The sequence below is a fragment of the Salvia miltiorrhiza genome, chromosome 7, assembly GCF_028751815.1.
Source record: "Salvia miltiorrhiza cultivar Shanhuang (shh) chromosome 7, IMPLAD_Smil_shh, whole genome shotgun sequence".
Lineage (NCBI taxonomy): Eukaryota > Viridiplantae > Streptophyta > Magnoliopsida > Lamiales > Lamiaceae > Salvia > Salvia miltiorrhiza.
In genome coordinates, this window is record NC_080393.1 from 33,602,032 (window position 1) to 33,626,043 (window position 24,012).

At 37.2% G+C, this 24,012-nt stretch overlaps 2 protein-coding genes across 3 annotated transcripts; one reads left to right on the plus strand and one right to left on the minus strand.

Moving 5' to 3' along the window:
• Positions 1–3,958: 3,958 nt before the first annotated feature.
• Positions 3,959–12,065, plus strand: LOC130996074 (phragmoplastin DRP1C). 2 transcript variants are annotated; one of them, XM_057921589.1, is made up of 16 exons: positions 3,959–4,243; positions 4,326–4,389; positions 5,213–5,317; positions 5,495–5,596; positions 6,244–6,294; positions 6,588–6,649; positions 6,922–7,012; positions 7,128–7,192; positions 7,341–7,535; positions 7,627–7,746; positions 7,839–7,909; positions 9,906–10,131; positions 11,138–11,188; positions 11,265–11,496; positions 11,596–11,735; positions 11,808–12,065. In XM_057921589.1, exons 1-16 carry the CDS (start codon positions 4,112–4,114, stop codon positions 11,931–11,933), a joined length of 1,833 nt encoding a protein of 610 aa, XP_057777572.1. In that variant the 5' UTR covers positions 3,959–4,111; the 3' UTR covers positions 11,934–12,065. The 2 variants fall into 2 exon arrangements, with proteins under 2 accessions (XP_057777572.1, XP_057777573.1); XM_057921590.1 differs by lacking the exon at positions 3,959–4,243 and having other exon boundaries at positions 5,476–5,596.
• Positions 12,066–12,195: 130 nt separating this feature from the next.
• LOC130996073 (adagio protein 3) lies at positions 12,196–15,250 on the minus strand. The gene is given in 3 exon segments (XM_057921587.1): positions 12,196–12,501; positions 12,503–13,970; positions 14,839–15,250. Coding segments are annotated over 3 exon segments (1,872 nt in total). The 5' UTR covers positions 15,114–15,250; the 3' UTR covers positions 12,196–12,372.
• Positions 15,251–24,012: the final 8,762 nt, after the last annotated feature.

Below are 24,012 nucleotides of genomic sequence, written 5' to 3' on the forward strand. Positions count from 1 at the left end.
CATAGTGGTTCATGAAAAAGAAGGGATGATATTGTGATACTATTTACTCTTATAAGCTCTAGAAAAGTTGTGGAAAGAAAAGAAAAAAAAAAAAGAAAAAAAAAAGAAAAAAAAAGAAAAAGAAAGAGAAAAAAGTATAAAGTCGAGTGTATATTGAGATATTTGTTTGAAAATCGACTTTGTGTGTTGGAAATAAATGGAGAGCATAAAAGAGTGTTTAGTTCTATTTTGTGATGATTAAATCCCTTGAGTTGTGTTGTTTATGGTGGCATAGTTGGGAGGAAGATGGAATTTATTCCATACTTGATTTGTGAAGCTATAAGGTTGGTGTTCTTAATCTATTTGAGTCACTTAGCCTATATTTCCCTACCTTAACCAATGTCCCTACATTATAACCCAAAGAAAAAGACCTTTCTGATCTTAGTCCTGGCACACTTTTAGCGATGGAGATTGTAGACGATTGGCAAGCCTATGGTAAGTAATCTGCATTGCATTGAATTCGATGAGAGCATACACGTCCTATTTATTCCATCAAATTGAGAGTTGAGGGATACACATACCTTGTGAGATTCAATTGTTTGGAATGTCAAGGTTGATTTTGCTATAGGTTATGCTTATTGGTGAATTTTGTGCTTGATTATTGAAGATTTGAGAATTCCATTATCCTTTATCTTTCGGAGGCATCGATGAGCTAGATTTCTTACCCATTCGTGTTATTGATTGTGTTCTTCTCATTATTCGAGGACGAACAATGGCTTAAGTTTGGGGGAGTTGATAACACTCATATTTCCATGGTTTTTAATGTTCATATGATGTTAATTTTATAGGAAATTGAGTGTTGAATGATTGTTTTGTGCTTAAATTGCTTTATCTTGTGAAACATGATTCTTACTCGAACTTTGAAGGATTTTTCAAGTTTATTGAGTTCGAATTTGGAGAACTGTGCTGAAATAGAAGTTGTAGATCGTCTCGATTCGAGTTCGTGAGCGCAAACGGATCATAAATCGGAGTTCGGACGAGAAAGTTATGGCCGAAACAAAAACGTCGCGCGCAGCAGTCAAAATTCGGCGACCTAAACGGCGACCGCCGAATTTTGGCATTTTAAAGAAGCAAAACGGCGACCCAAACGGCGACCGCCGGCCAGGTCGCCGAATTCCCTGTTTCAATTTTGGCCTCCGGTGGAAAATTCGGCGATCGCCGAATCTTAGAGTAAAAAGGCTGATTTTCGGCGACCCAGACGGCGATCGCCGAACGGGTCGCCGAACGGGGCGCGTGTTTCGTTTCTTCCGCGTTTTTTCTCGTTTTTTGAAGTCTTTTCGAGCTCAAACTTTGTTTTTCACCCTAAGACTATAAATAGGTCCTCTTTTGACCTATCTAGGGGTTCCCAGCTTTAGTTTTTCAGTTCCAAACATTTATTTTACAGTTTTATAGCTTTAGAATATTTTAGCTTTCCAGTTTTAAAGGCTTGGATCAAGATTGAAGATTCAAGTCGCTACAATCGTTTTTAATTCAATTTTTATTTAATTCAGTTTTTATTATTGCTTTCTTTTTAATTATGTTTAAGTTTTATTTTGCTATGTTTGGCTAATTTCCTTTAGCTGATTCTAGGGTTTGTAAATAGTTGATTGAATTTATGTGATTTATTTGTTAATACCTTTGTGCCTTCCAGTTTATGATTCATGATTCCTGGTGCTTAATTTCTTGTGAATTATTTGGCCAATAATTTACATGTCTAGCTGTTCAGTTTGAGTCTTGAATGCGATAATTGTTCAGCCGATTCAGGAATGCATGATATAGTGTTAGCCTTGAGTCTTGAATGCGATAGGTGAAGCTATAGGGAGCTATTCTTTGTGTACGCTTGGGAGTTAATTTATTCCTTGGAGTCTTGAATGTGAAGGGGGGTAAATTAATCTACTTTCATAGGTGTTCGTTAGAGAAGCTTGTGAATAGTTGTGTGATCTCTCATCATAGCTGGATTAAACTGGTACATAGGATTAATAGATTTATTGCATAGATTTAGTTAATGAATTTACTGCCCTAGGATCAGTTGTCTTTCATATTTGAATTCGTCTACATACTTTTATTTATCGTTAATTGCGTTTTAGTTTAAGTAAATCAATCTCTACTTTCGTTTGCCTGTCTACTGTTTTAGTCTGTTTAGGAGATAGCTAGAGTAGTTTCGTTGTGTCAGTCCCTGTGGATACGATACTTAGTTACCAGTTTGTGCTACAATTGCACCGTGTTAGTTGCGGTAATTTGTTGCTAATAAATTAGTGATCAATAGGCAAAAGGCGGATCGCCGTTTTTTCCGCCGCCGTGCCGTCTGTAATTTCCGGCGGCGGCGGCGCCGTCACTCTTTTTCGTCGCTATTTACGCGTTTTTTTGTAGTGATATAGCATGATATTGATTAAAAAATCTAATAATATATTAAGATATCAATATAATATGTATTAATAACATGTAATTTATGCAATATATTAGTTGTTTTATATGAATATGTATATGTAATATAGTTTTAATTATAACAACACATTAACACTGTCTTTGTATTATTGATAAATTTCTCTCAATTTTGAAGTTCAAAATTAAATTTTCAATAAAAAAAAAACATTTATTTGACAAACTTAATAATTGACCAAATTAAGGTTTCAAATAAAATACTCCCTCCGTCAGAACTTCCTAGGAGGGAGTGGCACGGGTTTTAAGAAAAAATATTGTTGAGTGTATTGAGAGTGGATGAAAGGTAGTTGAGTGTATTGGGAGTGGTGAAAAAATGTTATAATTAATATTGGGAGTTGTGAAAAGTGAAAAGTAAGAGGATTATAAGTGATGGGGTATAGTCCAAAAATAGGTATGAAGTTTTTTTGTGGACGTCCCAAAAAGGAAAGATAAGAAGTTCTTTCGTGGACGGAGAGAGTAATTATTTATTTGAAATTATTGATGAAAAATAATTGTGAAATAAGGGAATACACTATAGTTAAAAATATTTATTTAAGTTCTTTAATTGGTGGAATATAATTCAAAACAATGTGGGATTATTAGCTAAAATAATTAGAATGAAGGAGAGTTTAGAGATTTTTTAATGGTGGAATTTGAGATTGTCACATAGAATGAGTCATTTTCCTATTATATACTACTCCCCCCCTCCCCCCTCCAAATAACTTTATAGGAGAGAGGGCATAGGTTTTAAGACGAAGTTGTCGATAGCATTAGATCAGCTGCAGTCTGCAGATTTAGGATTATCTTTATTTTATTAGTTTTTGTTAGTTTCATAGTTATCTTTTATTTTTCGCAGTAGTTCAATTATTTAGGGTTAAGTTATTTAGGTCAGACTCATGGGCTCCAAGTTATTTAATTGGGCCTCAAGTCATTAGGTCTATATATAGTTCTTTACGACTTAGGGTTAATTATCTTGGGATCATTGTTTAGGGACAGCAATAGCTGTAGGGCAGAGATATTTTTCTCTGAGGGCCTCGCATGAAGAGTTTATATATCGTATTTTTATTTTCTTTCTTCTTTCTTCATCTTCACACGCCTTTACTCTATCAAATTGGTGCGGTGAACGATGGTTACTACGCGAAGTACCGAATCTCGTTTAGAGGATGTAGAGAAGGCGATTGGGGAATTGTCTGGCGTCGTTCGGGAGTTGCGGACTTTCCAAGCGTCAACAGAAGCCCGCCACTCATGCGAGGAACGAAAATAACAGTTAAAAAATTATTTGGGTGACGACGGACGAGTATAAAATTATTTTATGTGATTGTTTAAAGAGCATTTTTGTCCATTTTCACTAAAATATTGATTTAAAAACATATAGAATATTTATGCATGATACTTTACAAGTTCTTCCACTTAAAGTGGCACATATATATTACCAGTTTAATATTTATATAAAGAATCAACTTATAAGCTGGATTTACGTAGCACTTTATACTTAAAAAAACATTTAATAACTTGACCAAAATATATCAAAGTATATTTGGTAACACGTCCTCGACCGTTTTTCCGTTTCCCTCTCCCTCTCTCTCTCTCAGATTCATTTCTGTGATCAAGTGCTAACACAGATCCGATCCCAATTTCTCAACATTCACTGCCATTTTACGCACCTCCAAACATGGCGACGATGGAAAGCTTAATCGGCTTAGTCAACAGAATTCAAAGAGCATGCACTGTGTTGGGCGATCACGGTGGCGAAGGCATGTCTCTCTGGGAAGCCCTTCCGTCCGTCGCCGTCGTCGGCGGCCAGGTATTTCATACATTATCAAATTTTGTTCTCAACGTTGTCCCGTTTAAATGTGTGTCGTAATGTTTAAATTGATGTAACGTAGAGTTCGGGAAAATCATCGGTCCTCGAGAGCGTCGTCGGGAGAGATTTTCTGCCTCGTGGATCCGGTAAAATCTCTATGTTTTACTGGTTCGTTCGTTTTTATGTTTCTTCGGATGGAGATTTGCTTAACGCCCTGCACAGATCGGCATTTTGAATCCTGACATGAAATAACTATTCATAATGCGTGTTGATTAACGTTTTTGATTTGTGGTGCTGAATAATGAATTGGAAGGTGAAGCATTTATGTTGGTTATTCCCTTAGTAGCATATGATACTGAACTTATGAGTACTGGAGATTGTCAATTCTATATTATGTAGTGTCCATTTTTTGGCTCAATAGGAGAACACATTGAAGCTAGACAAGTTTCTGGTTTGATTGGTTAAAAGAAATTCATTGGGGACTGTTTGCACAGTGTTCTGATGTATAATTTTTATGTTCAAAATTGTGCGTTTGGCTATTGGATTGTTTGCGTCAATCTTCAATATCTGGATGGACTGAGCTAAAATTATTGGCTTACACCAAATGAGCTAAGGATCCTATTATATTAGAGAAGAAATATGCTATGCCATAATGGAAAGTAAGAAAGACCAGTGAGAGAAATATTGGATGATAAGACAAATTTTATGTTTACACTATTTGGATTTGAGGCGACATTATTTTGTAGGTTGCTTTACCCTCCTTTGCTGACTGAGACACATGACTAATCTTTTCTCATACAGGGGAAAAGTATGGAAAACCTTTGAAACTGTGTATAGATTGTATTTAACTTTTCATAATTGTTTGTTGAACTCAAAAGCAGCTTATGCTGTTGGAACATATAGAATTGTTATACAGGAGTATATCGGTTGGTCAACTACTGTTTCATATGTTCAATTCTTGTGATTAAGGCATTGTGACGAGGAGGCCATTGGTATTACAACTCCATAAAACGGAAGGAGGGACAGAGTACGCAGAGTTTCTACATGCACCAAGGAAGAAATTTGCTGACTTTGGTAAGTCTTTGATTGTACAACTCCAATAAATTAGATTTTATATCAGTGTAGTTCATTCGCTATAACTTATACTTGCTCACCTCTGCTCAGATTTCTCATTTTTGGACTGCATAAATGTCTAATCAATATATTGCTTCATGATCTTTATTCATTAATAGGCATTTTTGGATGGTGCAGCTGCTGTTCGGAAAGAGATAGCAGATGAGACAGATCGCATAACAGGGCAGACCAAACAAATTTCCAATGTTCCTATCCACTTGAGCATTTATTCACCTAATGGTTTGTCGCTAGTCTTTGATTTTCTAGTCTTGACCTCACTAGTATTGCTACTTTAGAACTTGGGTGACTCCTTGAAGTTCCAGTTGTTTCTCCCATCCTGGATGAATACTATTTCTTCTGCAACATCTGTTACATTGTGATGCCCACCAAAAACTTATATGTACTGTTTAAGAACAGATGCATGTGATTTTGTGAATGCTCTAAACGATAGCTTTCTTAGCATAATCAACTTTGAATGAAGCTTGATAAAGGCTATTAGCTAGTCACTGCAGATGCAATCTCATATATTACTGAATAAATAAAACTCAGGTAGACAACAACTCTTCATGGATGGTTATGAATCATTTTGGGGCCACATTCTTTACCAGTCCATGCATTACAGAGGCTGGTGAAAGATCTTATTTTTCTACATGATTATATTGTACATTACCTTAGGCTAATACTGGTTAACATCCTCTTTCCAATCATCCTCTGAGTCAAGTTTTTGTACTGTTCGAGTTTTGGAAATATACAGTTTTTGAACTGTGTTAACACTATATATTTCCTGCCATTCATTCCTTCGATGGTTCTTGTTCGTTTGTTTTGTTTTTGTGTTTTTTGTTTTTGTTTCTTTTACATCCAGAGCATTTGTTCTCTTTCTCTTGCAGTCGTAAATTTAACCCTCATTGATCTTCCGGGATTGACAAAGGTAGCTGTAGGTGAGTACTGGACCACCAAATTTATACATGTATATATAGAGAGAAAGGATCTAGTGAGAATGTTATCTTTCATGAGAATAAGAATTGATATGAATAAGTCAGCAAAATCCATGAACAAATCAATGTAACACATGAACAACCGCATTCAGTTAATGTGGTTGTTCATGTGTTACATTTTTCTATTCATGGATTTCATTGATTTGTTCATGTGCTATTCTCGCTGTATATATATATGCATGTAAAAGCAACATTTGGTTCTCTATTATTGTGATCATAAACTCTTAACTCTCCAGAGGGACAGCCAGAGACTATCGTTCAAGATATAGAAATGATGGTGCGTTCTTATGTTGAGAAGGTAAAATACTAATTTAACATTCGTGCTTTGAGCACAGAATACCTTGTAGCATATTTTGGTTTCTATTGCTCACTTTAACAGTTGAAGTTATTTCTTTAAACTAGGATGACCTAATCTGTAGCATATTTTGGTTTCTTATATGAATTCTGAAAGTGCCATATTTTTCAAATGGTACTTGATCAAAGGTTCCACTGAAAGATAATGAGATACTGTGAGAATCTGAGTTTCTTTCCTTCTATCTTTATTTTTTTCTTTGAATGTTTATTTTGCAGCCAAATTGCATTATTTTGGCTATCTCTCCTGCTAATCAAGATATTGCAACTTCCGATGCTATAAAGCTTGCAAGAGAAGTTGATGCAACAGGTATCATTCAATGATTTATTAACTCATTCTCTGTTTGTTCTCTGCCTGTCTGTAGTGTGTCTGAAAAGTTATTGTGATTGAGAGCAAAAACTAAAGGTGAACTGTTGAATTTTAGGTGAACGGACATTTGGAGTGTTGACTAAACTTGATTTGATGGATAAAGGAACCAATGCACTTGATGTATGGGTTTATCTTTCTTATTGCATAAACAGAACCTTGATTTTTAAGATATAGATTTTCATTATTCCAGAATTGACATTCTCTACCGGCTTCCAGTGCTTGTAATTTTTATGGCTCTCTAATGTATTCAATTATATGCTTCCTTAAGGTACTTGAAGGTAGATCGTACAGGCTAGTGTATCCCTGGGTGGGCATAGTGAACCGTTCACAAGCTGATATCAACAAGAACGTTGACATGATAGCTGCCCGTCAGAAGGAAAGGGAATATTTTGAGTCCAGCCCAGAGTATGGACATTTGAGTCACAAAATGGGTGCAGAGTATCTCGCAAAACTTTTGTCTCAGGTATGTAAACCCACAATTACCTTCTTCTCTGGTTTTATGAGTGAGTAAAAGTTTTGATAACTATATTTCATGTTCCTTTGGTGTGCTTCAGCACCTGGAGAAGGTCATTAGGCAGCGCATTCCCAGCATTATTGCCCTCATAAATAAGACAATTGATGAGCTGAATGCTGAATTGGACCGAATAGGCAGGCCCGTTGGGGTAGATGGAGGGGTAATACCAAAACTAAATAAGAATGATATTAGACAAGATGAGGTTGAATGTTTCGTTATTCTCAATCTAAAATATTTTACCTTGATTCTCAGGCGCAGCTCTACACGATTCTTGAAATGTGCCGTGCTTTTGATCGAATTTTCAAGGAACATCTTGATGGAGGGTAATGTTCAATGTTTTTCTTTGTGAACATGCATGTGCAAGTAAGATGTTTTGACTATACAAAATTCTGTTTTTGGTATAAAATGTTGTGAAATGAGCATTGTGCAAGTATAGATGTGTTGTGATAGTTACCCAAATTATGTGTTGGTATAAAAAAATGTCATTTCGTGGACGGACGAAAAAGGAAATATGGGTACTCATTTCGTGGACGGAGGGAGTATGTATTATTGTGGGCCTTATGACCTTGTGTGAAAATGAGAAAAAAAGAAGGGCGAAGGTGCAGATTCCCCCCTGAACTACACCCCCCTAGAGCTTTTAGCCCTCCATACTCGGTCAAAGCGCGTTGACCTCCCCAAAGTCTCGGAAGAAGGGTGCAATTAGGTCCTAGGGTGAAACGGCGCCTAAACGCCGTCTCTCTTAATTTTTTTTTATTTTCAAGCGGGCCCACCACTCTACTCACAGTCCCCCCCTCTTCTTCTCCGGTAGGGTAGACAGCGTCGGCCGTCGCCGCGTGCCCGACTCCGGCAGTTGCAGAGAGCCGCAACCCGTCACTCTTTCAACCGTTCCTCTTCAATCGCTGCCGCCGTCCGTATCTCGAACGACCACGCCGCCTGAATCCCCCTCCCCCCCGACTCCACTCTTCGATCTGGGTATTGACGCCGCCGCGTGGGGCGGCGCCGTCTCCTTCCTCGGCGACGGCGGAGATGTTGCCGCCTCCCTCTGCTCACAAAACCCCCACCGCCCCTGCTTCCCTTTTCTCCCTGAATCTACCCAATAGAAGTGAAGCCGCCGCCGTTACCAGCAAGCCTCCGCGTCCACCGCCTCCGATGTCCTCTTCTGAAGTTCGAAGCTATGGAATCCCAAGTGGCGGTTCCGTGTCAGTTGATGGCGAAGGGTTGGAGAAGAGTGAGCAGAAGTTTATTTGGATCGTGAGAGATGCAGGGCGACATCTTCGCCGGAGATCCCGTAAGAGATGACAATGGCGGTGGAGAAGAGAGAGAGAGGAGTGAGACCAATTAGAAAAAAAAAAAAAAAGATTAAAGAAAACGGCGTTTAAACGCCGTTTAACGGAGGGACTTAATTGCACCCTTCTTCCGGGACTTTGGGGAGGTCAACGCGCTTTGACCGAGTTTGGGGGGCTAAAAGCTCTAGGGGGGTGTACTACAGGGGGAATCTGCACCTTTGCCCAAAAAAGAAAGAAAATATAATGTTTAGTTAACTTGTAATTTTACTGGTGATAAAATACAACCTTTAATCAAGAAAAAATTACTTCAAAAAAAATATTTAAAAATAACTAATACCTACTTTTGTATGCATGAAATCATGACATTAAATATCATTTTACGCAGTAGAAGGTCTCTTAGAATATTAGCCATTATATAGTCTTCTCTTATGAACTAAGTAGAACTGTATCCAAACTGGCGTGAGTTTCAAGAAAACTCACTTGAAGGAACTTCACAAGCATAAAAAGACATGACATTTGAGTGATACTGTTGAAATGGGTAAATCATCACTCTTATGAACCATTATGTAATTTCTGTTTTGTTATCAACTAAGTTTGAATTGGGAGGTTCCATCACGACGCCTGTCTTTATGTATATTTCCTACTTCCTACTCCAAGTATTCACATACATAAACCATTTGAGCACCACGTGAGGCATAGTGCAACATGAATAACTGCAGAAGTAATGGAATAGATGATAATTTGTTGTAGGTATATTTTTTGTTAAGCAGAAGTTTCCGACTTCTCAGCATTGATGAACACATTGTCTTCACTAACAAATTACACTTTTGGTTTGTGAATGAATAATTGAGAATTGCAGTATCAGAATACGAGGTCCTTAAAAGAAAATCTGATATCTTATAAATATTCAAGATTTCGTAGCTCTGGAAATTAATGTTCCAAATCTGCAAGTTTCACATTGGCTTCGTGTGCATTCTTTCTACATTGTATTTGGAATACATGTAAGTTTTTTTTTTTTTTTTTTTTTCTGCAGGAGACCAGGTGGAGATAAGATATACGGGGTTTTTGATCATCAACTACCAGCTGCTCTTAAGAAACTTCCATTTGATCGACATCTCTCTCAAAGTAATGTTAGGAAAGTCATTTCAGAAGCAGATGGGTATCAGCCTCACTTGATTGCTCCCGAGCAAGGATACAGGAGGCTAATTGAGGGATCACTTGGCTATTTTAAAGGACCAGCTGATGCTTCAGTTGATGCGGTACCTTCTTTTACCTATTTATTTAACTTACAATCAGATTTGATAAGATTTCATGATACGTGTGTTGCTTTTTCCTTCTTCATTAAATCCATACAACTGAAAATCGTCGGCCTTGACACCTCCTTATTGCCTTCTTTGAGCCCATAACACTGTTTTGGTTTTCACAGTATTGAATTATTCACTCTTCGGCGGCCCAATATATCATCTATATACCTAAGTTTACACTTCCATGATATCTTAGTGATGATTAAGTGCTCTCCCGATACTTTAGCTATACCTTCATGTACTTGGAGAAGGTATACAAGATATGTTTTCAGACTCAAATTTGGCATGGTCATTGTATATTTACTATTCTTGACCTTGTTGTTCCTGAAAATATGTAAGCAGGATTCCATCTTGACTTATTTTTAGTCTGTGGTTTACAATACTATCTATTCTTTGATGGGTTAATGAGATTCTTTACATTATCCTGTAGATTGAGATCTACAAGTGATCATTAAGAAAAGTGACCAGGGCAGCAAAATGTAGTAAATAGGGAAGCTAAGCTTCTATATGAAAACTGGTTCATCAGTTGCCAGTTGGACATAGTTTAATCGGTTGCGGGACTCCTAACCGTTAGGAGCATATTGCATTGCTTGAGTAGTTTGGATAGTCTTATTGCATATTTAAGCAACAAGTAAAACATAAAGATATTACTGGGACGAAACAAGCATACTACATAAGAGAACTTTCCATTGACTCCAACGATTTGTTTCATCAAAAAAAGAGACGACGTATACTTCTAAGTAAGTTCCAACATAATTCACGTAGAAAAACCAGAAACACCGTTGTGTATTTTAGTCAAGATTTGGTAATTTTAATCTTCAGATGCACAGAAGTTATCAGTTTCTAAATCTTGGGATCACTACTCGCTCTTTACTAAGGAATCATGCATTCTCCTGAATTGTCATATGTGGCAGAATATGCAAATGTGATCTTACCTCACGACTCCTAACGGTTTTTGTAGGTGCATTTCATTCTGAAAGAACTAGTGAGAAAGTCTATTTCTGAAACAGAGGTAAGCACTTTTTATTATGAGAATTGTTAGGCGAAAGAGTTTTTCTTTCCTAATGTTTGAGTAAATGGGCATGTAGGAACTGAAACGATTCCCGTCACTCCAATCTGATATAGCAGCAGCTGCAAATGATGCACTGGAGAGATTTCGTGATGAAAGTCGTAGGACAGTTTCACGACTGGTGGAAATGGAGTCATCATATCTGACAGTAGAGTTTTTCAGGAAGCTAAACACAGAACCAGAGAAAGGCAATAATTCATCGTCGGGTCCAAATGCAGAACGCTACACTGACAATCATTTACGGAGAATCGGTATTATGTTCCACTCTCTAAATTTCCATGCGACCAAGCTTTTTTGAGAATCTGAAATATTTGCAGTCAATTCCACTTGAATAAGTTATGTGATAACAGGTACAAATGTGTCTGCTTATGTTAATATGGTATGCGATACCATGAGGAATACTCTTCCAAAGGCCGTCGTTCATTGTCAAGTTCGAGAGGCAAAAAGATCACTGCTGAATGAATTCTATGCTCAAATTGGAAGGAAGGAGGTATTTGGTCATAAATTCAGTTCATGTTTCCCTCACAATATTTTAGCAAGATGATGTAATAAATGTGTACAGAAGGAGCAACTGGGTAGAATGTTGGATGAAGATCCATCACTAATGGCAAAAAGGGAATCCATAGCCAAGAGGCTTCAACTATACAAGGCAGCACGTGATGAAATTGACTCAGTTGCATGGAAGTGATGAACATAACATCCCATCTCTCATATATCAATTCTTCAACGTGCGCAAAAGCCTTCATTCATCACTCAGCTTTGTAATATCACTTTTGTATTGTCAAGTTTATGAAATGAGAAGAGACCCAAATATCACCAACACTATATTGTTAAGCACACGAACCCCTTTATACAACCTATTGATGGGACGGGAATAAAAAAAATACGCTTCACACTTTTTTACTTGATCTTGCCACGTGTCATGAAGAAATCCTAGAAACAAAAGAAAGAGGAAAAAGCCAATGACATTACATAAAATGGAAGAGAAATGAGTATGACAGGACTTTTCTCACGTTGGGTAACTAGACAACTAGTCAAAACCACCAAATCTGGGCCTTTGCTAATATATGAATTACATACATACATACATACATATATACTACACACACTACACAGACGATGAATGGTCATGGAGAATCCTGCCTTGTAGCTAAGCACAATTCATGCAATTCATTTAGAACCCATTCCTCACCGTTGTGACCTCCAAGGACCAAAACTCTGGTTCCCCCAACAACGCACGTGCTGTGCCCCCAAGCGAACTTTTGGCGGCTGCCCGGGTACGTTCAGCATCCTCCACGATGGCTTTTCTTCCGACGGATCCAACAAAAACAGCTGCGACGGAGAATGAAGGCCCGCTATCGACCCACCGAATATTATGATCCGTCCACAGGGCATCGTAACAGCAACGTGATCGAGTCTCGGAGGTGGAACCACAGCGTTCTGTCCTCCAACATCTGTGCCACATTCGAGCTGCCTCCACTCTGGCTTCTCCTTCTCCAGATCGATGGTGTATGCATCCCCTGACCGCAACTGCAAGTGCCCCGTCTTCGCTAGGCCACCGAACATCAATATCTTTGTCCGTCCATAGACGGAAAGCGAGTGGCCTAATCTAGATGATGGGGTCCAGGCAGTCGGGATCTCCTTCCACATTGGCTTCTCCATGTTCAGATCCAACAGAAATGTGTCGCTCAGAAGTACTCCTGCATCTGTGCATCCACCTGAGACCACCAACTTAGAGCCCTCTAGTGTACAAGAACTATGCCAAGATCTAGGCAGTGGAGGAGCTCCACCAGCAACTTCTCTCCACGTTGGCTGCTTAGCGTCCAAGTCCAGAACAAATACATCATTCAGCAATCCTTGTCTTCCGCAACCACCAAAAACTACCAACCACGAACCATTCAGGCTTGAGAGTGTATGACCCCAACGCCCTGGAGGAGAACACTTAACAATTACCCTACGCCATTCTGGATTTTTGGCATCGAGGTTAAGCACAAATGTATCATCCATTGGCTGCATATTTACTCCCTCCCCTCCAAACAAAACCAACCTATTTCCTACTGCACATGCACTAAAATTGCAACGCGAGGGCTCTACTCCACCTCCTACAGTGAATTTCTTCCAAGAAATCGCTTCTAGAGTCGTAAGTTCTCTAGCCAAACGTCCCCATCCTAACTTCTTAGTCATCAACTCCAGCGCACCCGTGACATCTACTCCCCATGCATTTTGACATACCATCTTCCTTACATGTTCATTCTTGGTCAACAGCCGGATCCTTCTGCAGACAGACCCAATTGAAGCAACATCTCTTGGTGTCAGGCGTGACAGAATATTTTGAGCTATAACTTCATCAGACAGCTGCAGAAGCACACATACTTCCTGTTGTTGGCTGTGTAGTATACCTCCACCCACTTGAAAGGGTTCGACTAACTTGTCGCTTTGTTGCTGATATGTTTCTTTGAATACAGGATATGATACATTATTTAAGTCTAGCTTTGCTTCAGTAAATATCTGAATTCCTATAACGTGTGTGACCACACCATCATCACTATGAATTGGCATGAGTCTTAGGCTGTTGATTAAAGGAGTACCGTCTTTCCTGAAGTTAAGTAGCTCTCCATGAAATTCAACACCTTCCTCAAGACATCTTCTCATCTCCGACACAACCACTGGATCAACCAAAGGGTGTCGTCTCTTGGCGCGTGGATCTCTAAATTGCAGGAAGCGGCTGATGAATACAGTGACAATGTCAATGTCAAGATAGATTCTTAATTAATCCAAGACAAATAAAATTTTAAAGATGACAAATATTCATAAGCTTTGGATCTGAGAATTCAGCGGTTATAAGACGTTTTCACAGTATATTTATAACAACATAGAACACCTCAGAAGTCAGAACAGATAACAAGATAGCAGAAACAGTATAAACTACTCGATGGTTCGATATGCAAATTTGCTCAAATTATCAAACCCACATTTTATGCAAAATTCCAGTGCAACAGATCTTAGATCAGAAAATCTGATAAACAAAATAAATCCAACTAATTAACTCATCGTATAATTACCTTCGTCATTTCATGAAGCTGAAGAGCGAGGAGATAAACAATAATACATATATATATATATATATATATATATATATATATATATATAGAGAGAGAGAGAGAGAGAGAGAGAATTCAAAAGAGCGAGGAGATGAACAATCTCTAGAAATCAAATAGTAGATGTTTTCACAAAAAAGCCGTGTAATATAACATTATTACTTTCTGATGAAAAAATTAACATAAGTCCATTTAACGAAACCTAAACAACAGAGAAAACAATGGAAGATCAAAAGGAGAACCACATCAAACTCATCCAGCCTCCAAAAAAAAAAAAAAACGTAATTAAAGGGAAAAAGGAAAAAAGAAAACGAAAATAGTTAAGTCCAGGACGCTAGATATTTTCTCTTTTTCCAACTAAGAAACAGAATCAGAGTCTCCAACAAAACTTTCAATTCTCAACAACATAGTTCCATTTGAAAAGGCATAAAAATCTTAAATCAAACACCTCGATATACAGGAACAGTTACACACACACGCAGACAATTGATTTACCAGTTGCGACCAAGGACTTCGTCGGCGCGAAATCCAGTGGAGAACTCGAAGACTGTGTTGACATATATGACCGGGAAGTCCGGCTCCATCACATCCGACACAACGATCGACGTCGGTGCCAGCTCCGGTGAGTAGAACAAGGGGTCAGCCGCCGCATGTGGAAATACATCGGCTCCGCCGTCCTGCTCCATATAATCGGCATCGTCGCCGCACTTGAGCCGCTTCCGGAACATGCGGTCGCGCTCCTCCTCGTCTTCGCTATCTTCCATTCTCATCTCTCTCTCTCTCTGAGTAAAACTGTATATTTAGGTGTACATATATATATATATATTCTACTGTTGGTGCCAAGATGCAAGAGCTAAACTATAGATATGTTCCAAGTGGCTTCTCAGATTGGACTTCTTTCGTCGGTTTATTACGAAAATGCCTCAGAACTTGCGTTCTTCACCAGAAGAGGGATTTTCAAAAGAATGCATACAAATCTCTTATAACAGTTATCTCATAATTCAACTCCAAAGTGTGATTAATTTTTAAAATAAAATAAAACAGCTCAGTATTTAAAGTGTAAAATCAACTTATCCCAGGTTTAGTGGCACAAAATAATTTCTTGTTATTAAATGTGTGTCTACATGCTCGGCCGTGCCCAAAAATGTTAATTGGGTCAATCCATCGAATTTGGAATTAGCTCTATCGAATTATCAAGTTATTCGGGTGTGGGTTAATCGAATTGAAAATTTTTCAGGTTTTAAATTTTGAACCCCCTTACCCTAAACGCTAGGGTTCCAGACTAATCGGGCATGGAAATTTATTTTTTAAAAACTAATATATTTTTATTGATAATATTATATTTATAATAAATAAATACACGCATAAATAAGTAATATTTGAACATTGACTTACATAATAACTATATGCAACTCTTAGAGATATAAAAATGCAATATTTTTGTTAAATAATTATCATTTTTTAATTTTTACATCTAAATATTTTATTTTAAGTATTAGATTAAAAATACAAAAAAGTGAAATGATGATTATAACTTTTTAATATTAAATTTCTAATATTGAATCAAAATACGTTTCACAAACTTCTGAAAACAAATACTACTTGTTATACTAATTTTCATAAGCAAAGTAATAAAGTTGAAAATCAAATAACGAGAAAAAATTCATATAATCAAGCAAACACATTGTTTTTGGGTCAACCCTATGAGTTTCAGATTACTTTCGGATCAACCCTATTGGGTTTCGAACTATTCGGTTATGGGCTATTTGAGCTGTAATTTTTATCGAGTTGAAAATTTTCAACCACAACCCTTTTAGATTGGCGGGCTAATCGGATCAGCCTAAAGATTTTGGGTAGAATTGACATCCTTAGCGTACCCAATCAATCAAGCGACTTGAGACTTGAACAATGTTCAGTTAAACTTATTTTAAATAATTTATAAACTTTAATAATTTATAAAATATTTTAAAATTTTTATAAAATAGTATAATTTTTCGAATGCTTATAAATTTGGGTTAATAGCCAGAAAATACACGAAGTTTCACCAAATTTGCAATTTGCACATGACCTTAAAAATTAGCTCCATAATACACGAACTATTGATTTTATTGCAATTTGTACACGGCGAGAACTCCGGCTATAATTAAAGTTGACCAGCAATGACGTAGACTATACGCGTGGCATTTTTATTGTAAGTGGCAATACGCGTGGCATTTTAATTGATCTGGCAATACACATGTCTTTTTTATTAAAAAAAGAAATAAAAACAAAAAACAAAAAATCATCTCTCTAGAAATCGAAGCCGCATCCTTTCCTCCCCCAAGCTTCTCCACCACCACCAGCCAACTCTTCCACCAAAATCAGGCGTCGGACCTCAGGCGCAGCAACAAAACCCAACTCAATGGTGGTGGATTTGGAACCCGTCACTCTCTCTCTATCTCTCTCTCTCTCTCACGTTTTTGTTTCCGACCATCTGTCCATTGCACCATCGCCTCTCTCCTTTTTACCTCTGACCTCGCGTCGGAGTTGCAGGAATCGAGAAAGGGAAAATGAAAAGGAGAGAGGGAAGGAAATGGAGATCGTTGACTGAGAAAGAGGGGTGGTTATGGTTATGAATTTGGGGGTTTTGCAGAGTTAGCAGCGATTGTAGGGGATTTGGGGGTTTTGCAAAGTTGGCGGTGAATTGAAGGTGTAGGGCTCGGTGGTCGGTGACGTTCGTGAACGGTGATGGTGGAACGCGGCGGTTGGACACAAGGCCGCGCTGTGCGGTGCGATGGAGGTGAAGGTAGTGCTCGGCGTCTGGAAAAGGCGGTGAATTTGGGGCGCTGGCCTGAGCAGTGGTGGCAGCAGGGTGCGTCGGGGTGGGGCAGAAGGTGGCACTGGAGTGATGAGAGAGGTGGGCGAAGAGGCGGTGCGCGGTGGTCGACGGACCGCGCACTAGCTAGAAACGGTGGAGAACAGAGGTTGGCTAAGGCAGACGGCGGCGTTCCATTTTTTTTATTATTTTATTTTAATTAAAAGAGCTTGACAAAACAACGTCGTTTTACTACATCGGAAAATCGTCCATGTCAACAAAATCCGACAGCCACGTCACCACCGATCAAGGTGTTAGTCAACGTGTGTGCAATTTGCGATTAAATTAAAAGGTGATGTATTCTAGGGCTATTTTTGAAGGTCATGTGCAATATGTAAATCCGGGGAAAGTTCGTGTATTTTTCGGCTATTAACCCTATAAAATTTTAAATTATTTAAATAATTGAATTTGTAAGGTAAAGAGAGAATTTTGTGCTAAAAAAAATACTACTAATATTTATTAGATAAAAAGTTGAAGAGTGGAAATAGCAAACATACATGAATAATACTTATAAAATAATTATTACATATAAGATTATGAAAAAATAAATTGAATAATTAAATTTATTTACTTGTGAAGATTATTTTTACAGTTTATAAGCTATTTAAAAATTTATTTTCAAATAATTTGAAAGAATTTATAAGATCCTATAAATTATTTTAAAAAGCTTATAAATTTAGTCAAATATCATTTAAAGTAAATCAATCACGACAGATAATGTCTTGATCTAATTGGATTGCGCTAGTAGTCTCTTTTTCTTTTTTCTTTTTTAAAAAAATCTCATTATGATATTGGTTGTGATTGGAAATAGGTTTTTGATTGGAGTCTTTATATTTCGTTCAATAAATAAAGTCGCTCATAGCCTTGCTCAAATTGCGCGCCATGTTGAGTAACCGATAACGTGGACTCAGAATTCCCCTTCGTGGCTAAGGGATGATGTTGTATTCTTTCGCATATTAATACATGCAAATCACTAGTTATTCTTTTACATGTCACTAGAGTGATATTTGTAACATGCTCCCTAAATTTTTTTTTTCCGGATATTATAAGTGAAACCAAGTGTGATATATAGGACACATTATTGACTATACTTTGGAGATTTTCACATTATGAAAATTAATAGAACAAAATGTAAAGATGTGTTGGTTTGGAATTTGAAATTAAAAAAAAAAAATTATATAGAGTTGAACAAAATGTAAAGATGTGTTGGTTTTCTTAGAAGGGTGCATGGGTACGGTGAGCTTATAAGCTCTTTAAAACAGTTTATAAGCTCATTTAAAATATTTTATAAAATAATTTTTTTGAACAATTTATACTCTAAAAATAAGTTATATGAACAAAATACACTAGTTTTGCTCTCCAACTTTGTTTCGTAGACTTTCGACTTGGATTTTAACTAGTTTTGCTAAACAAATGCAGTAAAATCTAACTGTTATTTTCCTATTCATTATCTAAAATTCACTAGATAACTCTATCTCTTTGTCAGTTAGATTTTCTATTCGGATCCAACATATATAACCAAAAAGAAAAAAAGAATCATATAATAATTGTTGAGTATTAGTCATACTCAAATCATATTGATTGTCATTATGTAGGCAATGTACCATCAGTATCTCAGAGTGTTCAGATATGATTATAAGCAAAGTACCAGTCAGTGTCTTTGGTGGATCTGGTATTTTGGCTGATACAATCATGTGCGGGTTTCCAACAATTTTGTGTTTTTTCCAGCAGCATATTCTTAGTTGAGTATATCACGTCTCTTATGGATATATCTCACATTATATCTCTAGTGTGCACGAAATATTGAGGGATTACAACTATAGATTGATTACATCATCTTCATTGGAGTTCTATTCAAAATATAACTCTTACTAGGGTTTGTCTGTTTAAGGAGAAGGAGGAAAACGTTTTTGGCTGCTGATTTCATTCATATTCTTCTACATATTGGAGAGTAATTTCGTGGGTTTCAGATCATACAATTGGTGAATGAGTGTGATCTTGTTCAATTACTTTTTCATTGTTTTCTTGAGCAATTTGTTAAGGTAGTGGAATCTTATTTGTTTGTTCTTTTCACCGGTCTGTTGGTGAATGATATTTTTGTGGGTGCAGATGGCGAGTGAGCGTCATTCACACTTAGAGAATTGGTTGTTGTTCGTCTTTCAATTATTTATTGTTGTGAGGGTTTGAGAAGATATAGAGGCTAGAAAGCTTGTGAGCTTGTAGTGTAAATTCTTTGTATATCTTATCTTCACTAGTGAATAATTTACCTTGGATATGACCCCAGACGCATTGGTCATGGTAAATAATTTTGATGTTCCGTGTGTTTCATTCTGCAGTATGTTAGTTATTATTTTGTGTAACATGTATTTTGATATTTGGTGTTTGTGAGATATATATAATTGGATAGGTAACTATTTCGCTAATTAATTTAAAATTTAAAAAATACACTAGCGGCGAACTCTAGATTTAGTAGTATTCAAGGTTTTGGCAGAAAGTATAGCACGTCGAGGAAATATCTTTTTGGTTCAAACCATAGTTGAATAAATTAATTAAAATAAACATAATGATATTTTGGTGGCATTGTCACCGTGTCACGTTATCATCATCAGTCGACCAAAGTGATATATTTTCACGTTTGTCCTTGTCCCATTTGTGCGGTCCAATCACATTTAAAAATATGTAATAAAGCAGAAATTAAGTGGGGAAACATAGGATTTGGTAGGTGCGTTAAATACTACCAAAATAAATGGCTATTTTTTGCATAGTTCAACTTACATAATTGAAACGTGATGGTGATCATATTTGAGGGACACCACGATACTTGAAATGGTATTATAATAAAAGACTAATTTAAACTTTTGGTAAATGTCACAGCTCGATCATGTGTTGGTTTACTTCGAAGCTACTTCTATTTTAGAGGCAAATCTTTTTATAGCCCCTTTTTTATGAAACATAAGTTAAACAATCCTTTTTTGTTGAAAGTACTATTATACCCTTATTTATTTTTTATTTTTTTCTCACAAAATAGACAAACAATTACAATCCTCTCTTCTCTCTCTCAATTTGAATTTCACGTTTTTCATCTTCAAAGAAAAAGAAGAAGGGGCGGCGACTGTGAGTATTTTCACCACCCGTCGTCGCCGCCGCCGCAACTCCGTCGTCGCCGTCGAAGCCCAGCCAAGCCCGTCGTTGAAGCCCAGCCAAGCCCGCCGTCGCGCGCTGCGATTTCAAGCAGCGCGATTTCCAGCCAATCTCTTCCTCTCTCTCTCTCTCTTTCTCAAAATTGTAATTTACAGCCATAGCTCGCCGAAAAAAATTTTGCTCGCCCAACTCCGTCGTCTGACCCGTCGCCGTCGAAGCGCATCCATGCTTCGTGTTGTTGCTCCGTCGTTGTCGAAGCCCAGCTCACGCACAAACGCCCCCGTCAACGTCTGCCGTTGCCGAAGCCCCACTTTTCCGTTGCCAAACTAGGGCTCAAAGTTCAGCCCTTGTTGTCCAACCCGTCGCCGACCCTTGTCCGCCGCTGAAGCCCCATTCTCCGCCGCCGAACTATGGCTTAAAGCCCAGCCGCTGCTGCTGCAATTCGCCGCCCAGTTGTTGTCTGTCGCGAGTACACGATGGAGTACTCGCCAGAAATTATTTTCTTCTCTTTTTTTCTTCGCTAAATATGTGTTTTGTAATGTGTAGGTTATTGCAATTTGTAATGTTGGATTTCATTGCGTAACTATATGCATTGACTTGAGTGTGGCTATAATATTTGATGATTGGATAATAATTTAGTTGATTATTATATTTGATGGTTCGATTATAATTTGCACAAGCGTATAATTCGTTAATAATTAAATGCAACATAATTTTGATTATAAATCTCGAGAAAATAAGTAAAATTAAAAATTGTGCAAGATGTACACCGAGTACTCGATCGTGTACTCGATGGTGCCATCGAGTACACTGAGTACTCGATGGTTCCATCGAGTACACCACCGAGTAATGAAAAATAATAATATTTTTTGTATTATTTTTTGGATTAATTAACAAATAAAATATTACGTCGTTTGTACTCTAAACAATGAAAAAAAATTATTATTCGATACGATACTCGGTAGTCCATCGAGTAGACCGACTACTCGATGGTGCTATCGAGTACACGATGATCGACTACTCGATAGCGTTCTCCATCCAGTACTTCATCGAGTAGTGAAGAACAATGATCGACAGAACACTTCATATCATTAAAAATAACGAGAGAAATAGTAAAATTGAAGAGCGAGGGAACGCTTCGCATCATTAAAATTCACGAGAGAAATAGCGAAATTGAAGATCGTTCTTCACTACTCGATGGAGTACTCGATGGCGTTCACCATCGAGTACTCGACCGAGTAGTGAAGAACAATGACGATTTTTTTTTATCAATTATTGTGATTTCAACCCACAATCCTTGTTTATAACGTCAACGGGAGTATATTTGGATATTATATAACATGGGGTGTGATAATCGATAAACACGTGGCATGTATCCTAAGTTTGAACATAAAAGTCCACACTATGTCTTATGAAGTAGATATTCTACACTTCAATCATTTACTCTAGTGCAATAGTAAAATACACTTAATACTTATATTTTTCACCATATTTAGCATAAACGCGTTAGTTAAGAGCGAGGGAACGCTTCGTATCATTAAAATTCACGAGAGAAATAGCGAAATTGAAGATCGTTCTTCACTACTCGATGGAGTACTCGATGGCGTTCACCATCGAGTACTCGACCGAGTAGTGAAGAACAATGGCGATTTTTTTATCAATTATTGTGATTTCAACCCACATTCCTTGTTTATAACGTCAACGGGAGTATATTTGGATATTATATAACATGGGGTGTGATAATCGATGAACACGTGGCATGTATCCTAAGTTTGAACATAAAAGTCCACACTATGTCTTATGAAGTAGATATTCTACACTTCAATCATTTACTCTAGTGCAATAGTAAAATACACTTAATACTTATATTTTTCACCATATTTAGCATAAACGTGTTAGTTAAGAGCGAGGGAACGCTTCGTATCATTAAAATTCACGAGAGAAATAGCGAAATTGAAGATCGTTCTTCACTACTCGATGGAGTACTCGATGGCGTTCACCATCGAGTACTCGACCGAGTAGTGAAGAACAATGGTGATTTTTTTTATCAATTATTGTGATTTCAACCCACATTCCTTGTTTATAACGTCAACGGGAGTATATTTGGATATTATATAACATGGGGTGTGATAATCGATGAACACGTGGCATGTATCCTAAGTTTGAACATAAAATTCCACACTATGTCTTATGAAGTAGATATTCTACACTTTAATCATTTACTCTAGTGCAATAGTAAAATACACTTAATATTTATATTTTTCACCATATTTAGCATAAACGCGTTAGTTAAGAGCGAGGGAATGCTTCGTATCATTAAAATTCACGAGAGAAATAGCGAAATTGAAGATCGTTCTTCACTACTCGATGGAGTACTCGATGGCGTTCACCATCGAGTACTCGACCGAGTAGTGAAGAACAATGGCGATTTTTTTATCAATTATTGTGATTTCAACCCACAATCCTTGTTTATAACGTCAACGGGAGTATATTTGGATATTATATAACATGGGGTGTGATAATCGATGAACACGTGGCATGTATCCTAAGTTTGAACATAAAAGTCCACACTATGTCTTATGAAGTAGATATTCTACACTTCAATCATTTACTCTAGTGCAATAGTAAAATACACCTAATACTTATATTTTTCACCATATTTAGCATAAACGCGTTAGTTAAGAGCGAGGGAACGCTTCGTATCATTAAAATTCACGAGAGAAATAGCGAAATTGAAGATCGTTCTTCACTACTCGATGGAGTACTCGATGGCGTTCACCATCGAGTACTCGACCGAGTAGTGAAGAACAATGGCGATTTTTTTATCAATTATTGTGATTTCAACCCACATTCCTTGTTTATAACGTCAACGGGAGTATATTTGGATATTATATAACATGGGGTGTGATAATCGATGAACACGTGGCATGTATCCTAAGTTTGAACATAAAAGTCCACACTATGTCTTATGAAGTAGATATTCTACACTTCAATCATTTACTCTAGTGCAATAGTAAAATACACTTAATACTTATATTTTTCACCATATTTAGCATAAACGTGTTAGTTAAGAGCGAGGGAACGCTTCGTATCATTAAAATTCACGAGAGAAATAGCGAAATTGAAGATCGTTCTTCACTACTCGATGGAGTACTCGATGGCGTTCACCATCGAGTACTCGACCGAGTAGTGAAGAACAATGGTGATTTTTTTATCAATTATTGTGATTTCAACCCACATTCCTTGTTTATAACGTCAACGGGAGTATATTTGGATATTATATAACATGGGTGTGATAATCGATGAACACGTGGCATGTATCCTAAGTTTGAACATAAAATTCCACGCTATGTCTTATGAAGTAGATATTCTACACTTCAATCATTTACTCTAGTGCAATAGTGAAATACACTTAATACTTATATTTTTCACCATATTTAGCATAAACGCGTTAGTTAAGAGCGAGGGAACGCTTCGTATCATTAAAATTCACGAGAGAAATAGCGAAATTGAAGATCGTTCTTCACTACTCGATGGAGTACTCGATGGCGTTCACCATCGAGTACTCGACCGAGTAGTGAATAACAATGGTGATTTTTTTATCAATTATTGTGATTTCAACTCACATTCCTTGTTTATAACGTCAACGAGAGTATATTTGGATATTATATAAC